Below are 19,077 nucleotides of genomic sequence, written 5' to 3'. Positions count from 1 at the left end.
TTGAGTAGGTTTGAAAAACTGATATTAATTCTTCCTTGAACATTTGGTAGAATTCAGCAGTGAAGCCTGGGGTTGGTTCCCTCCTCTCCCAGGTATTTTTGTGATTACTAAATTCAATCTTTTTAGTAGTTACTGTTCTATTCAGACTATTTCTTAAGTCAGTTTTGCTAGAGTTCTTTCTAGGAATTGTCTATTTCATGTAGGTTATCTAACTTATTGGTATATAATTGTTCATAGTATTCCTTTATAATCCATTCCATTTCTGTAAGATCAGTAGTAATGTCCCCAATTTTATTTCTGATTGTAGTAACTTTGGTCTTCTCTCTTTTATTTTTATTTTATTTACTTATTTTTTGTTTAAATTTTTTTTTTAACATTTGTTTATTTTTTGAGAGACAGAGAATGTGAGTGGGGGAGAGGCAGGGAGAGAGAATGGAGACACAGAATCTGAAGCAGGCTCCAGGCTCCGAGCTGTCAGCACAGAGCCCAATGAGGGGCTCAAACTCATGAACCATGAGGTCATGACCTGAGCCAAAGTCAGATGCTTGCTTAACTGACTGAATCACCCAGGCACCCCTAGTCTTCTCTCTTTTTTAATTGGTCAGTGTAGCTAAACATTTCTCCTATTTGTTGTTTTTAAAGAACCAGCTTTTGGTTTCATTGACTCTCTATTGATTTTCTATTCTTTATTTAATTTTATTATGTCCTCTCTCATCTTTATCATTTCCTTTCTTATACTTTCTTTAGGTTTAGTTTGCTCTTTTTCTTACAATGTTTCAAGGTAGGCTAGGTTATTAATTTGAGATCTTTCCTCTTTCTTAGCATATACATTTAAAGCTATAAACTTCCCTCTAAAGCATTGCTTTAGCTGTAGCCCATAAATTTTGGCATGTTGTTTTTTCATTTTTATTCATCTCAAAGTATTTTCTGATTTCCTTATGAATTTCTTCTTTGAATTATTAATTATTTATTTAGACTTATTGAGTTATTTAGAGTGTATTGTGTAATTGCTACATATTCGTGAGTTTCCCAAACATTTCCTGCTGTTGACATTTAATTTCATTCCACTGTGGTCTGAACATGTAATTTGATTACTTCAATCCTTTTAAATTTATTGGTTTGTTTTAAGGCCTAGTATATGGTGCATTCTAGAGACTGTTCCCATGTTCACTGCGGAAGAATATATATTCTACTATTGATGGGTGGAGTGTTTTATATAGAGGCACAGCTTGGAGATATTGCAGGCTTGGTTCCAGGCCACCGCAATAAAGCAAACATCGCAATAAAGTGAATCAAATTAATGTTTTGGTTTCCAATGCATATAAAAGTTGCATTTACACTATACCATAGTCTATTAAGTGTGCAATTACATTAGGTCTACAAAAAAAGCACGTATCTTAATAAAAGGGTATCTTATTGCTAAAAAATGTTTATTATCTGAGTTGTAATCACTGATCACAGATCACCAGTGTGACACAGAGACATCGAGTAAGTAAATGTTAGAATGCTGATATATTTGACACAGGGTTGACCCAAACCTTCAGTTTGTAACACAACACAGTATCTGCTAAATGCAATAAAATGAGGTATACCTGTACTTTTTTTTAGGACTAGTTAATGTTACCTGTTCAAGTCTTCTCTTTCCTCGTTGATCTTTCGCCTAGTTGTTCTATCGAACCTACTCTCCGCCCCCCCTCCCCCCCCCACAGCATGTCTCACCTTCTAACACATTATACGCTTTGTTTTTTGTTTATGCTTGTTTACTACCTGGTACCCCTGCCATAAGGAACCACCATGGCAGCACAATCCTTTGTTTTCATTCGCAGATATATTCTACATGCCAGAATGGTGTTTAGCATATGACTGGTTCTGAATAATACTTGTTACATGAACAAAGTTCTTAAACCACTGGCTGGCACAAAGTAAAAGCTCAAGAAATGACAGTTGTTGCTATTGTTACACAACAAAATTGTGCATTTTTTGATGACTACACCAAGCCATCCTTTTTATTTTTTTTATTATTATTTTTTTAATGTTTATTTATTTTTGAGACATAGAGAGACAGAGCATGAATGGGGGAGGGGCAGAGAGAGGGAGACACAGAATCAGAAGCAGGCTCCAGGCTCTGAGCCATCAGCCCAGAGCCTGACGCGGGGCTCGAACTCACGAACCGTGAGATCGTGACCTGAGCTGAAGTCGGACGCTCAACCGACTGAGCCACCCAGGCGCCCCAAAGCCATCCTTTTTAAATAACCACAAGCAAATACTTCTGAATTAGCCGGTGGTGGTTTGAAATAGAAATAGAAAATGTCTTGTTGACTTTTTTTTGGGAAAAAGTGAGCAAGAGGGGAAAGAAAATAAATTTAACAAATATAAAAAATATATATCATGTGTATGTACTACACTAATATTACAGGTATTCTCTATAATCCATTTGCAATCACTGCTTTACATATTTTATACAACCTAGGAAACTTCAGGCTGGTGCCCTGAATGATACACAGGTAATCACATAAAACAGAAGTGGAAGAATGCAGAAGAACAATTCTGAGACCTCCTAGGACCATAAGGAGGGATGGAATGAGTTAGGGAAGAAGAAAAGGATACATATTTTCAGACCCAACCATACTCAGAGAAATCTAAAAAGTACAATTTAAGGATAGAACTAAAGATAGCAGTTGTCAATTTTAACATGAGAAAAGAACATCCAGAGTGATTTGGTACATAGAGGAGCTTCTGTAAACTTTTATTTTTAAACTTCCTTGCTCCTAGCCATCCCCCAAACTATAGCTATAAAATAAAACTAAGTAAATGACAATTTCATATAAAAAAGAAAGTGACAAACTTGAAGGGAGTAATACAGAAGATATAATTGCAGTCACTGGGAAGCAGCAATTTCAGAGTCAAGAAGTGAACAATTTCTGCTCACCACGTACATATGTGTGGTATTTTGTCTAAAGGAAAGAAAGCCAAAATTTGTAATAAACAGCAAAAATAAGGAAATTTATTACCATTTTCCCCCTCAGTTAATTATATTAATGCAGAAACATACATGGAAGGAAAATAAGGTAGGAAGTGAAAAGCGGAGAAGAGAGTTTCAGAAGCCATTGTTCAGAAACCAAAAAAATTGCCAATGGGGGGTGCTGGCCGGCTCCACTGGTAAAGCATGCAACTCTTGATCTTGGGGTTGTGAGTTTAAGCCCCACGTTGGGGGAAGAGATTACTAAAAAAAAAACTTCAACAGTCTTTCACTAAACTACCACCTCAAGTTCTGATTGCATTTCTCTCCCGCATCGCCAAACCAAATTTCTTGAAGGAGCGTTTGAATCAGCTTCTACTTCCTTATGACAAAAATCACTTGTTGCTGGCATATAAACTAGCTTAGGACTCCACTGAAGTTTTTAGGCAGGATGGCCTGTAATTTGACAAAATCCATCTCCTTGGCACCTAACTTCATAGCTGGGTAGACAACAGAAAACCTCCGCCTGAGAGGATAAGAGCAGTGCCACAGAGACATTAACAATAAATAACCTTTCCAAAACATTAATGTTGTTCATGGTTAAGGAGCTGTAGTGATACAGGATACTTTGGGGGGTAAAGAGCTGTAGTGACACAGGAGCCAGTTCAGTATTAGCCTGTTATGATAAATTTTTAAGGTCAGCAGGTAAGGTGATTTAGTAAACCTTGCTTTTTAAAAACTTTTGTAGGGAACAAATGTTATGCATAACTCAAATGGTGGTGACTTATGCCCAGGTTCAATGGTTTCATGTTTCTAAGCTATAAAAAAAGCAGAAGTTTTATTCTAAAATTGGCTATCATTTTTGTAATAGACACAAATAATGAATGACCAATGAAACAATAAATTCCTTTGTGATAATTTACAGCTAAGTGCTCCCAGCTACTGGGCATATGGATCTGCTGACTTGAGGAAGTCTGGGTGAGCCAGCCACAGTCAAGTTAGGATTCAATGAGGGGAAGAAGCTACCTCATCGAGCCAGACATGCATGCTTTGTGAAGGAACTCAGGATTATATTAGGTACACCTTTTACATCTGCAAATGTGCTATCCCCATGTTCCTGAAAACATCTGGTGGCAATGAAGACTCTCGGTTAACAGGGCAAAATACAGAGTTCTGCCCAACCTGGAAGCTATAACTTCTTGATAGGAAGGGCTGGGCTGGCTGACATCAGCACTAGGTCCGGTAACACTGAATGTAGCCTCAGTTTGGCTCAATCCCAAACGGGGGATTCTGTCCTCAACCTTTAATTTTATAAACCTGAGTCGTTTATTATCATTGTGATTTTTTAAAATTGAAAATCTTTAATCATTTGGAATTCCAATTTTAAAATATGAGGATCAACAGCATGTGTGATAATGGGCTAAGGAACAATGTGGGAAGATTGAAGATATACAGGGGAAAAGTGAAGTCAAGGGTCAAGCTGGGGCATAATTTAAACACTCTAAGTTCAACTCAATTAACTTTTTCTTCATGACCCGACTTTGTCTGAAAATTACTATTCTGTACAGCACTCTGACTTCTGATACTTTTGTAAAAAGTGCTTCATAAATTAACAATATACTTAAAATAATGTGTCAAAACCTATCCCTTAAGTTACAATTAAATTTAGACTTATAATTTAAAGCTTTTATTTGAATATATACAAGTAACTAAGGGAGATAAACCAGAAAACACTATAGGCCTGGGCTGCCTGAACTGAACTGTACCAGTTAGATGCATTACAACTTACTAGGTAATTTGTTCTTAGAAGCAAGGGAACATCTTTTCCTAAGTCGTTGTGCTCTGCCTACTATAATATAGCCTGAGCCCAGTCAGAGGAAGGTATCATTTAGTTATGCTCACACTTTTTGTCCTAGTTTTCTTTTTTAAAGTTTATGTTTATTTATTTTGAGAGAGTGCGCACGCACACACACACACACACAACACACACACACAAGCACGGGAGGGGCAGAGAGGGAGGGAGAGAGAGAATCACAAGCAGGCCCCATGTTGTCAGTGCAGAGCCTGACTCGGGGCTCAATCTCACTGCGAGATCATGAACTGAGCTGAAATCAAGAGTTGGACACTTAACCAAGTTACCTACTTGTAGAGTCGTAGAGTTGTAGAGTTTCTGACAAGACCCAGTATACAGACATGAGGGATAGGGCAAAGATAGCGGAGGGGACAATGGACAAGGGAAAGAGAGTCTTTGGAAATGCAGATATAAATAAGGAGACAACTGGGAAAACAGAATCATAAACCCACGCAGATACTATGTTGTTGAGATATGTGACTGTATAAATGCATACATACATAACCATTTCCTCTAGATACTACAGTTCAGAAAAATTCTATATATTTTACATAACCTTGAGTAGCTAAAAAACATACCTAGTATAAGGCAGGAAAAAAATATAATAAATGTTGAATGATAAACACATAAGAAAATAAAGGCAAAATGCTAAACTGCTGAAGAAGAAATGAGGTTTCCTATGGACACATGCTCTTTTGCTAATAAACTAATGATTTCATACACAGTTTTTGCTTTGAACAATTCATTATGCACAGATGCAAAGAGTCTAGAGTCTAAGAAAACAATCTTCTCTATCCTCTAAAGATCAGGCAATTACAGCACAGCTGGTATGATAATTTCATTAATAACTTGTGGGACAGTGCACTGGTGGTGCTAATGCCAAATTACAATTAGTTACAAATACTATTTCTTTAGTTTGCTAAATAGAGAATATATCATTTAGTGTCTGTTTTATTTTAACTGCATTTTGCTCCATGAGTCAGAATGCAGAGCAAAATCTAAAGTCTTGAAAGACTTCCTACCCACGTAATTACTGATACACTGTAAGAACCAGTGACTTTGGGCTTGAGAGGCGTAACAGAAGCGTTAAGATGATATTGTATGAAGTATAATCCAAAGCTCCAAAAACCTATTTCACATCAAAAGAAATACTGTTAATCTCAGCTGGGAGAGGAAAAACATATAACAGATAACTAAGACCCAAGAGAAGGTCTCATGAAAATAGATCCTAACTCAGGGTTTTATAGCTTTACAAAAATAAATCTATTGTTACATTCCCTGATAGATAATTTGGCCAGCTTCAGGGCTCGAAAATGAATGTCTCCAACTACCAGGAGTGGAGGAAGAGAATACATCCTGTGCATCAATCAATTAAGTTCCATTTTATTGGCTTGCCAGGTATTTATCAGTAACTTTAAATCCAAGAATTATGGGAGCTCATGATACCTGGCATCTTTGGGCTCATGGACTACTTTGCCTATTCCTAGATATCCCTAGGGCACAAAGATTGTCATTTCATTGGTAATCCATTACAGTGTTCAGCTACCTACCTGTCAACAAGGCTATTTTATTTCTTTCCTACTTATCTTGGAAGATCTCGATATAACCCTACTTTCTTTTCCCAGATGAGCAAACTTGGTGAAGCAACATTTCTTTTTTAGTTCTTTATTCACTAGACTTGTTTTTATTGACCACAGAGGAAAACCAAGCTAATTCTGAAATCACTTTTATGTTCCTCTCCACCTTTAATCACGAAGGGAGAATTTTCTTCAGCCATACAGATCTATCTTGAGATACAGATCACAAAGTGACTGTCCTCAGTTCTGTGTCAACTGTGGTGTCCAAAGAAGGTTTTAGGTCTAGAGGGAGAAAATTTAAATTTCTTCAAAGAAACCATAATTTTTCCTAGACCTTATATCGTCCCTCTAAATCCATGCAATTATATCTGCTCATTAATATTTATCGCTGATTATCCACGAATGCTAGAATTTAGCAAGATTCATGTGAAGATATATATCATCTTGTATCTATCCGTCCATCCATCTAAAATGCACACAAAAAGGGAAAGTATCTGATCTGACATGGAACAGGCAGGAGGCAGCCACTTGTACAGGGTAAATTACATCAACTCTTCCATCAGATCCTACAAGCAACAAAAACTCAGCCACACCAGTTCTTCATTTCTCCATTCACTGTCCTTACAGGAAGTGACTAAATGGGATGACGTCTTTCACATCTGTATGGAAAACTAGAGATACATTTTTCCCACCAGTTTTTAGACTGGAGTAAAATCAGAAGACAAGTTTCTCAATAAAAGCAATGCTGTCATTTTGGGTAGGATAGTCCTTTATTGTGCTTGAAATGTCCTGAGCAGGTTACTATGTTTAGAATCCCAGTCCCTGCCCCACATGTAAAGGTGGTCTTCACACTCTTTACCACCATTCTTTGAACTACAGTGTTGCCCTTGATGAATGCTGAGATCCACCCAAGTCATGCTGATAATATAAAAGCTCCCCTTATGTACAAGGGAAGATGGTGATATTCTTCAAAACGAATATGCTAAATAGCATTTTTCTAAACTTAATAAAACCAATTTAAAGGTATTGCCAGAGCATTATTTTCATTTGGTTCATACTGCCAGTAAAGAATGCAGTCTTCTTACTAGGCAAATAGAACAATTTCATAGTCCCAGAGTTCAACTTGTCAGATAGAGTGAATAGAAGGGTGAGGCTCGGCCAACAGTTTCTGCTCAAGAAAAGCTTAACATCTCCAGGTTAGAATTCTGAAGAGCAGAAAGTCAAAGACCATGTGTAACATTTTCAAAAAAATGACATATTTCAGGGCAAATGCTCAGGCTGGGGTGTCAAAGAAGAGAGGCTGAGGAGGATAAGGAGAGAAAGAAGGGAGAGAGAAGTGAGATGGGAGCCAAAACAACCCTGGAAAGCAAGCTAAAATTCTAATGGCTGCTGCCTCACTGCCTCAGTCTAAATCCAGTTACGTATCTAAAGGGAGTTGCAGAAGCTTAGAAGAGGGCTGAGATGCTGACCACACTGTAGGAGGACACATCTGTAGAGCACTGTAGAGCACACATCTAACCTTTGCTGGTTTTAGTCGGTTCCGAGGCCATGTTTCCAGTCTTCTTCTTTTTTCTTGGGACAGGTACACATTTCCGGTCAAATGTAACAGGACTGTATTGAGGGAGGCTGTTGAATTTCTTTTCAAATTCTTCATCCAGCTTTGCTGAGCTAATAAGAGAGGGGGGATGGAATCAATCAGCACGTGACATAAATATTTAAACAGAAAATTATATGAGACCTATTTTAAGATACTCCATTTTAAAAACAGGGTCCCTGATAATTAGGGCACTGTTGATAAACTCTGTGGTAGGACAAAAAAAACATCTTTTCAGAAATGCTTGAAAAGATTTACCAGCACAGTTTTTTCAGTCAACTCACAAGAAAGGTTGCCTTGTTTGTTACCTTAGAAAAGCAGAGATATTATTTAAAATACAAGAATATTTTTGAAGTTCTCTCCATTGGCATGGACATTTTCCACTAAGTTCAACACAAAGCATATTCCATCCACACAAGTTTCTCATTGTAAAGATTTGTGTGTGTGTGTAGGCAAGTTTATTGGTGATGGGGTATCACCATCAGCAATTTTATAAGATTTATTTTTTAAAAACATATTTACTGACTAGTACTTGCTTAAAACATCTCTACACACAAAGAAAACAAAAATTCTGAGGATCATAAAAACAAATTCTGGAGAGTTGACCAGGATGGCGTTAAACCACTCAACGACAAGGAAAGCCAGTTTTCAATGAACACACTGGTAGACAGGCAGCACCACTTTCACGCAAACCAGGAACGACTGCAGAAATGGCACCAGCAAAGTTGGGAAATCCTTGGGCTGCTTCTGATGGTCTCGAAGGCCCCCACGCAGCAATGGCAGCATGCCTGCTGGATCACTGGCTGGCTTCTGACTTCCACTTACTGAGACTTATTAACTAAGATGAAACCCAAACAGATGGGAGAAGCTGCAGCAGAATGGTGGCGCGTGCCGGATGGAGAATGGAAAGCCTTCTGGGGAGAGGGCAGCTTTGAGTCAACTCACAAGAAGCTAACAGCTAATGTGTTAGGCTGCTACCTACAGGATGTACTTGAGGTGTGTCCACCTAAAACTATTCTGTTTGGAGGAATATACACAAGTTGGGGAACAGAGATAAGACAGTCCGATAACCAAAGAATGGTCAATAGGAAAAAGGCCATTAATTAGTTCTATCAAAGCAGGGAAGGTGGGCGCCTGGGTGGCTCAGGAAGCTAAGCGCCGATTTCGGCTCAGGTTGTGATCTCGCAGTTCATGGGTTTGAGCTCCGTGTCAGTCTCCGTGCTGACAGTACAGAGCCTGCTTTAGATCCTGTTTCCCTCTCTCTGCCCCTCTTCACCTTCTCTCTATCAAAAATAAATAAATATTAAAAAAATAAAAAGCAGGGAGGGCGTTGGGGGTGATACTGCTTCATTAATAAAATCACCTTTTCTATCCAGTTAAAAAACATTTGTAACTAATGGAAAAATCAGATAGTAATCAGATACTATCAGAAAGCTACCTATAATATAGCTTTTTCAGATAATCTGAAAAAATCAAAAGAAAATCATGAAAATGCGAGTTATAACTCGTAAGGTCCCTTGGGACTTTTTCTTCCTTGTCTTTTTTCAACTATAATAAGCATCCATGTTTTTTTTGTGGGGGAGATCTGTAAGATTAGAACTGCCAATACTAAGTGAATTTTTCTTGGCAACAAATAGCATATTGTCTGTGATAAAAGGGGTTAAAATGCCTATTTAGAAATCTCAGAGAAGACTGATAGGAACTGGCATCTCATACTGCTCATCCACTGTGTTGGTATATTCCAAACAAAGCAGACCCAGATAGTCTAATTCTGAAAGGCCTATGTATGTCGGCGGGGGTGGGAGTGGGGGGTCGGTGGGGGACAGGAAAGACCAGAGGTTCAAGACCAGATATTTAAGCCTATAGGAAAACCACACTCCCAGTTACATACATGTGCCTTCCTTAGAAATTATTAAAACAAAAACAACCCATACACCAATCTCTTTTCAGAGATAGACTTTCAAAATATTGTTTCACTTTTCTTGTTCCTAAAGAAGATTGGTAAAAACACCTCTCTCACGGCTCTCAGCAGTTTCTAATGGAAGCATCAGAGACCTCTCTGCTGAGTCTTAATTTCCGCTTTATTTCCCCAGGATCCCATACTGTCTGCGCGAGACCTGCTCCTCTCTCAGTGAGCAGACCCACAGGGCACTAGTAGTTCTAGAAGATACAGAGCATTGGTCCTGACACTCAGTGGTCACTTTTTAAGGAGATTCTGCATTTGAAAATATCATTTGACGATGATGAATATGAGAATTTTTATGTTATTATTTATAAGTTGAATCTGTAAGCAAAACTAATTTGAACTACTTTGGACTTATAAAGTATTAGAAAAGAAATACATAAAATTTAAAAAAATATCATCTGAGTAAATCATCTTGAGGAATTTAACAAGAGAAATAATTTCCAATCTCCCATTTCTGATGACCTGGAGCCTGAGAATTACCAGATTTTAAAGCATTGTAACTTCTAAGGAAAAAACATATTGTTCCACTAACAGAAATGCAAATACTTATGAATAAACCAAATACTTCCGATCCATGAAATCTGCATACCTTTAAACACACTTATGAAAAAATATGGAAAATGTAAAAATGTACTTATTTCCATTCAATATATTCTTTTCAAATTGGGCTAATAAGAAATCTCAAAGGATTTTTAACAGTTTAACTGAATATGCAGATACCTTCCTGTATATTAAGATTGGCATTAAGAGTCTTTGGAATAACACTAAAAATGAAGTAATTCTTAATGATTTTATCTCGATGTACATGCTATTGCTTGATATTGCATTTCAACACATAATTAATAACTGAGTATTCTCTGCAGCAGAGTCAATCTAACATTTTTATCTTAGAGCAACAGAACATGGTTTCGACACAAATGGTTAGATAGAGGTCGAAGGAAAATTTTATTTACCTTACCCTTTTGAGCTGTCATTATTATTTTATAAATACATGTGCATAACCTTTAGAAATATTAAATAAAGTATATCTGGCAAGCAAAATGGCAAAATGCTTACATAAACATGTTTATGCTTAAACATGCTTACATAATATCCATTGTAAACCTTAGATGGAAAAATGCGTCCTGGCAATATTAAAGGATTTACGATGTCACAGCACTAATACATGGTGGGCCTCAATTCAAACTGAAGCCTACATCTCAAATCTACATACTATGTACTATACCTGAAATGCAGATGGCACGGTCACTCACACAACCGCGTTAACAGCAGGAACCCTGTGGTATGCGGAGATTCTGTGCTCTCGTTTGCTAAGACTGTAATAAGTGCAGAATGAATGAATACTCCAGAAGAAGCAGTTAGTGAATTAGGTTTACCTTGGAAAACCTACCACACTAGGTGTCTATGCAGTGTGCTGACTGTGCTCACAGACACTTACCCAAGGAGAGAATCTTCCTTTGGCTTGGTCTTCTTGAACTTCTTGCTCCCACTGGTCCCACTCTGATTAAACGTCCAGCTTTCTTCATTCCAACACCCTTCATGGTCAGAGGAGTTTCCTTTTCCTGAGCTTCGTTTCCCTAAGGGAATTTGAGAGACAGAATGTGCTTGGTATATTGGGATGAGGTTACTTCACAAGTGAATTGTTGACCCCTTAGGTATCGTCTGCATGATGCTATTTGTAACTATTTCAGTTTTGGTGTCCTCTAAGCGATTCGTGATGGACCACCCTTAATAATACAACATGCAAAAAAAAGTATACAGCTATGGGATAGGTCTTCCTATCACAACTCAACAGGTACTGTGCATACTGTGTGACTCAAGAGACAGACTAACTACTATCACCTTTCCCATTAGAGAATCAGACTAAGGTGTAGAAGCCTTTGCTGGTGGGCACTATTAATGTGAATTTCCCTCAGATTTACTGGAATGATATCCCTGTACTCCCAAGGATCTTCATTCAGGGCTTGTTAGACCCATTTTCTCAGACATCTCTAAATTGGAATTTAGCTTGGCAAGAGGTAGTCCCCTAGCCAGATGCTGTATTTTAAAACAGATGAATTTATATAAAACACTCTGTGAAATAAAGGTATACACATTAACTGGTTTTATGTTTTAAAGAGGCCTTCCCTTCAACTATAGTTTTGAATACCTACGGAGAGGGCTAGACAGATTATTTGCTTTTGGAGCCTACAGATCAACATTCTGCCCAACAGATTTGCTTGATTCAGGAAATTCTTTCCTTCAGTTTTAAAAGCCGTAAGAACTTTAAACATGTAGTGCTTATCTTTCAAAACAAGAAGCCAGCCCATACTAGGTTAAAAAAAAAAAAAGTTTGAATTATTTGAACACATATCCTGAGAACTACCTACAAAATGAATACAAGATCTGCTCTATGGTGCTAGAAAACATGTAGGTAAAATGACACATGTGTCTATAAACCATAAAGAACTGTACAAATATATTGTTCTGATGCCACATTGTTCTTTATGGTGGCTCTTCTCAATGAGTCTAAAGGAGGCATTCGCTACGTTTCCATATTCTTTTCACTTTTGTGGGAGTTACTTACCTCTGTCAACATTAGCTCGCAGAGAGGTGAGCATGCCTTCAGACACCAGGGTTTTATAAAGAGCACCTTTGCAAGACCTCTCAGATTTCCGGGAGCCACAAGTCTCTATTTTTCTGTGACAGTCACTTTCCTCAGGCTTGGCCTGTCCAGATAGGCTCGGTGGTAATGCATCCTCCGTGGGGGTCAATGGTTCTGCTTTTATACCCTCTGGCACCTCACCAGAAATGTTCTTGCTGGCAGAAATATTAATGAAATCTGGAGGTCTTGACTCTTTGGTGGTGTCTGAGGATTTCTCCTTTGACATTTTCTTCTCTCTTGATTTCACTTTTTTCTTTGGTGGCTTGGCATCCAAAATGCTTCCCTTGCCACTTGAAGATGTGCGGACCTTCTTGCGAGGGGTTTCTCCAAGTTTTTCGATGCCCCAGTCTCCCTTTGCAACGGCTTCAATGGTGTATATAACACTCTCAATGTCAGACTCTGAAGACTGCCTCTTTTTGCAAGTCTTCTTGGGTGTGGATTTATCATTTCCATGTCGATCCATTTTGCTTTTCTTCTTTTTCTTTTTTAGTTTCTCTGGTTTGTTTAATGCTGTGGGATCCTCGATGATCATAATTCCATGAGGATGGCACATATGATCCTTTCTACTGGGAACATCGCTTATTATTATCTTGCTACTGGCAGAATAAGAAAAATCAGGGAAGTGACTACATGTTTGATGTTCTTCTAGCTCTTCCTTTTTAATTTCTTTGGGATCTTCCATTTTTATATCCATTGTATCATCCATTCGTAGCTCCTCAAAATTTCTTAGTTCCTTAGAATCTCTTACATTTTCCTTAGCTGATTTTTCAAATTCTGCTTCCTTCTGTGACCTGGCTTCATCTGTTTTCTCCATTTTTATTTCTCTTTGTTCCTTTCCCTTCTCCAATTCTTTAATTCTTCCACCATCTGATTCTTTTGCCTTCATTAGCTTTGATTCCTCCATTTTAACCCCCTCTGATGCCAGACACATCTAAACGGTTCAAACAAAAATGGGAGAATGACAAAATAATATTTTTTTTGAAATACACTTGAAATTAGCTTAAACTTTAAAAGTCTATCCCTCTTTAAAGTAATCAAAGCAAACTTTACAATAATCAGCCCACTTCTGCCAAACTAGTTTCAATAACTCAAATTTTAAAAAGGCTGTAGGCATTATGATACATTCATTACATTTTAGATAAGCATGTACTCAAATTCTCATTTTCGAGCTTCATCCGAAGCTTTTTCTATGAAAACATGATTTGGTAGAAAGAAGATGGGTTCTAGAGTTGAAAGACCTGAGCTTGAGTCTTAGTTTTGCTACTTGCTAACTCTGTGGCCTAAAATGAGACATTTCACTGTTCACTCCTCAGCTGTCTTTGTAAAATAAAAAGGATGGCAAGAATGATTGTCTCAGAGGATTCTGTGAGGTTTAAGTGAGATGATATACTGATGCCAATACTGACTAAATAATCCCCAAAATGTTTAGATGTTTACCTTTTCTTTTTTCTTGGGGAAACGAGAAAAAGAGCAACATTTTGTACCTACCCAGTTGAAGTTAGAAATGAGAAGATGATGCATTAAATAACTACAGAGGATTCTGGTTAATGAAAACAAAAACAAAAACAAAAACGTTACAGGCCTCAGATGCTGACAGATAACCTGAAGATCATAAAAGTGGTGAAAACTAAGTGATGGTGTTTTTTGTTTTAAACTCATTTGATAGCAGACTTGATCTAATCTGAACTTACACGCCTAAAAATTCTGACCAGAACTAATGTGAAATTACTTAACATCTTAATTCACATTTAACGTGACTATTCATATGCTTTCGCTATCAGCATCTTCATGCATTTGCATTATGCCCTGTGGGAATTAACTGCATAGCATAAGATGCATACACTATATCATTTTTCTAAAATCTGAAAAATTCTGAATACTAAAACACATCTGGCAGCAATCCGGTTATGTTTTAAAACTCCCCAAATTTCACACATAGGACCTTACAGGAAACACTTGCCATCTTCCTCTCCAGTTCCCAGGTACCTCGAAAATTCAATCTAAAGCTATTTTCTGAAAGGGGAAATTGCAGCTTTTGTAAAATTCATTTTCAATACATGGACTTTCATTCATAAACATTCCCTGAAATGCTCCCAAGCGCCAGGCCCCATGGGAGGACCCTAAAGATACAAAGACCATTCTCTGGGCTCAGACTTAATTTGGGAGGACCTGGTTAAATGCATCAAGAAGGCTGGAATGGATCGGTCAATATGGGACCTGTTATTGTTGCTTCTCTCAGGAAAATGGTAAAGAACATTGAAATTAGCCAGCATGCTGAGTACACTTGCTCCTTCTGTGGCAAAATCAAGATGAAAAGAGGAGCTGTGGAGATCTGGCACTGTGGTTCAGGCATGAAAACAGCAGTTGATGTGCCTGGACCTACAGCACCCCTTCTGCCACCACAGGAAGGTCTACCACCAGATGCCTGAAGGAGATGAAAGACCAGCAGCGGAAGCTCCACCATGTGAAACACTGCCGGCCTATAATAAATGCCTTGATTTATGTAACCAAAAAACAAAAGAATACAAAGATCAATAAGTCCCCCTCTCTGCCTCTGAGGATTCATCATGAGGCTGACGATGCTGATTAGGCCAAGGGCAGAACAGGAGTTCTTCTCCATTATTCATTTTACCAATTTTGTATTAGCAGCTTAGAGGAAAAAGAGTACTGGGTTTTGCTGAGCCCCCAAATCAAGCATAAGAGTTAGGAAACTGATTCTTTAAAAAAATTTTACCATTGTGTCAAATGGAAAATTGTCAGAAATGTTAATGTATATAAAACTCATTTAAAAAATTGTTTTAAATTAAATTTGAGAGAGAGAGAGAGTGTGAGCAGGGGAAAGGGGCAAAGAGAGAGGGAGAGACAGAGGGATTGAGAATCTTAAGCAGGCTCCATGCTCAGTGTGGAGCTTGACATGAGGCTTGACCCCACAACCCTGGGAACAGATCTGAGCCGGAAGAGTCAGACGCCAAACTGACAGAGTCACCGAGGCGCCCCTAAAACTCATTTTTTAAATAGATAAGCCATTCAGTTAAATAGGAGATCCTCTTTTACTTCATTTTTCCCCTTAGTATTTTCAACGCATCTCAAATCTTTCTGTGAGAATTATAATTGATAAGCCTGAGAAGAAATTGCAGAAGGGTGAGAGGAGGCAGATCACGCACGTTAAAAAAAAATGAACATGACAATCTTCAGACTTTTTTACAGGGAAGATCTGAAATAGTATGGATTCACAATGGAACTATCTTTTTTGGGAAATCACGTAAGTTAACTTTTAGACCTTAGCAAGTAGTTACGAAGACTGAGAACTCCCCTTTAGTGAAAACTTACCAGAAGTAAGTTCAAAGCAAAAATGTTATTTTAATTCTGACACACTGACACATTTAATTCTCCCTGCATATTTTATTCTCGTTGGACAATGTGCTGTTTTTTCATTGATTTTGAAATGATTTTATTTTCCTTTCTCGATTATCCTAGCCCTTCATGAAGAACTATCTTACATGGGGGCAGAGACAATACTAGTTCTGGAAAGAAGACTGGAAAGGCATCCTCAAGGTAAATTTTACGGTTTTTCAGCCACTGTCACTCTGGCGACCTTTAATAAGTCCCTGCAGGAGCCATGTCCCATAGAGGCACTGGGTTTTATAGTGGCATGCCAACAGTTTGTATTTGCATAGGTTCATCTGAGCAAACCTAATAATACTTTGCAAACTCCATTCTCTGCTTCAATATATTTCAAAATGATTCTCCTCATCACCCCTGATAGGATTCCACAGCTAGGAATGAAATGGAACAAATGCAGACATTCACTCTGGGGACATATTCCAGGAAATAGCATAATATTTCTTGTGGAGGTAATTACACCAGGCACTAGTCATGCTTTACTTCCTTGTTTCGGGCTCTTAAAAGTTTTTTTTTCCCACAAATAGAGTATGTTAATCCTAAATTATAAGAAAAACAATTATATTGCTAGAAGCGAAACTATAAAAATAAAACAAATAACTCCGAGTCAAAAACTACGAGTCATAAATCTCACTAACCAAAAACCCAAATAAACACAAATCAGACTCAGAGCTGGGTGTCATATTAGGTAATCTAATTTAACATTCTTCCCCATGTAGAAATTCACTTTACTACAATATTCTTGAGACTTAATTATCCAACTTTCTGCACAAAGACACTGACCGTATTAGAGGGTGTTTCTCTCTGAAATATTTAAAATTTGAGGAAAAAACTACCACTCCATCATACTAGTTGTTCTCTGAAGTCACATAAAGAATTCTGCTTTCTCTCATATGACAGACTCTCAAATCCTAGGAGACAGATGCAAGTCTCTTCTCCTGGTATAATGTCCCAGTTCCCTTAACACGTAAGGCTTTCCAACCTTTCAAAAGTTGGGCCCCTCTTACCTAAATGCAGTATGGTGTCCTGAACCAGGAACTGGGCTTTTGGGAAGTAAGTTGGGTTCAGGACGAAGTACCACAGTGCTTGCCTAAGGCTAGAGCACTGTGGGCTATGTAACTTTGACTTGAATCCATATGAGGAAATAAAGGCTGAGAAATGAGGTAACAGGACATGCTCCACTGGGTTGTTGTGATACAAAAGTGAATAAATGTGTGCAGACACAACACTTTACACATAAAGCTTTACAATGGTCAGGGAACATGGATTTAGCAGTATCTTCCTTAGAGTAAGTTCCTAGCTTTCCCATAATGCTCTACATGAGAAGTAGAGCTGCATACTTGTCAGCTGATAGGGACATACTTGTCTTCTAATGGGGCCCAAAGATGGATCTCCCCCCAGCCACTTTAAAAACAAAACAAAACAAAAACCAAGTCATACTTCTGGCTTGTATTGGGCTTGTGGTCAATAACAATCTTGGATTTCTTTACCCACCTAATTAGCTGGGAAGCTTGGTCTCTCCCATTCTATGTTTTTATAATTTATTTCTTGTATATAGTTGTGAGATTTTCCGTTTTTCCTTATAAAGTTTATCCTTTCCAACCCTGAATTACATTACCTTCCAGCTCTGTTATGGACACATTTGATTAAGTTGCATTTTATGTCTTCATCCAAATCTTTGGTAAGTTGACTAGAACATGGTTAAGGACAGAGCCTTCTGGCAGACTTTTAGAGCCCTTTCATCAGGTTGATCTGAACATTAATAAACTTCAGCAATCTAAGAATGTTTTATAATCCAATCTAAATTACCCCTGTTTTGTTCACAAGGACATGGTAAGATTATCTGTCAAAAGTCTTGCTGAAATCTGGACACAGTATGCCAACAGCATTCTCAGCCAATTTTATAACCATACTAAATATAAAATGAAAATGGCTTGTATTCCAGTCAGAGTCTAACTAGGCAAACAGAAACAACTTAAAGCTTATCCAGCAGGAGGAATTTAATGCAGGGAACAGGTTGGTTACCCAGGTCATAAAGAACTGAGACACCCAAATAGGAGGTTGGTGAGGCAATCCAGAGATTAGCAACAACAGGAACAAATGGGGGAAGGCCTCCAGAGGAAGACAGAACCATGGTGGGCCTAACTGGAGGAGCTCAACACGTAGAAGAGATGTTACCTTTGCTTTGCCCCCACCCCTCCTCACCCCTTCCCTGCACATCCTGGCCATTCTCTTCCCCCCCAATTCCGTATTTTCCCACCAGAGTCTCCCACTGGCTGGACCCAGCTGGGTATCAGGGGACATAGGCACCCAGAAAAGGCAGTCTACAGCCACCAGGGATATGAACTGTCATGCAGGGCAAACAGACTCTGGGAGAGCACCCAGTTTTTACCTTCTTTTCTGTGAGATCAAACATTTTATTAGAAATAATTCTCAAAAGCCTCTAGGAATTAACAGTCTATATTTCCACATAAACAGCTTGGGAACAGCTATGGATGTAGTAAGTCTTAGAAGATGCCATCACTCTTAGATGTGAGCAAATTCTCTATCGAGAAGCTATTCCAAAAGGGAGGGATGCTGGAGCCAGACTGTCTAGGACTGAGACTGGCTCTGCCTCTGATTTGCTAATTTTCTATAAACGTTTCTGTGCCTTAGTTTCCCCATCTATAAAACACGGATGTTAATAGTATTTCTCTTAGGAATACTGTGAGGTTCAATGAGTTGGACATGTACAGCACTTAAAATAGTGCCTAGTTCACAGCAAGAATAAATGTATTCTGACAACCATCCCTCTGTAGCCTTGTGCCATATAGAATAAATCTTAGCTTCTGACAGTAGTAGAATTAGTCTATGGATATCATTGGTGGCACGTCACGGCCCTGGTACACTAAGTACTTTGCTTTGATTTTTTCATTCTACGGTTGAACGATTCTGTAATTGGGGAAAAAAACATAAACAACAAAATTAGATGCAGGAGATCTTAAATCAGTTACCTTTCAAGAAGTTAGTCTCATTAAACATATAGTTAGGCTCAGTTCTACTACTGGGTACAAACATCTACTTTCATCTACTTGAGTGCATTT

General features: G+C 38.2%; 1 protein-coding gene and 1 pseudogene across 15 annotated transcripts in view; one reads left to right on the top strand and one right to left on the bottom strand.

Annotated features, from left to right (window-relative positions):
• Window positions 1-19,077, bottom strand: part of BBX (BBX high mobility group box domain containing) — a 289,196-nt gene that overhangs the window by 28,241 nt on the left and 241,878 nt on the right. For all 15 annotated transcript variants that reach the window (XM_045501896.1, XM_045501908.1, XM_045501910.1 and 12 more), the window contains 3 exons: window positions 12,515-13,523; window positions 11,387-11,525; window positions 7,908-8,056 (listed from right to left, as the gene is read on the bottom strand). In XM_045501896.1, the coding sequence (XP_045357852.1) occupies window positions 7,908-8,056; window positions 11,387-11,525; window positions 12,515-13,523 (1,297 nt within the window). The remainder of the gene's footprint in view (window positions 1-7,907; window positions 8,057-11,386; window positions 11,526-12,514; window positions 13,524-19,077) is intronic.
• LOC123575962 lies at window positions 13,937-15,191 on the top strand (annotated as a pseudogene).

This window comes from Leopardus geoffroyi, chromosome C2, assembly GCF_018350155.1.
Source record: "Leopardus geoffroyi isolate Oge1 chromosome C2, O.geoffroyi_Oge1_pat1.0, whole genome shotgun sequence".
NCBI classification, from domain to species: domain Eukaryota; kingdom Metazoa; phylum Chordata; class Mammalia; order Carnivora; family Felidae; genus Leopardus; species Leopardus geoffroyi.
Note: the sequence above shows the minus strand (reverse complement) of the source record. Positions and strands in the feature narration are given on the sequence as shown.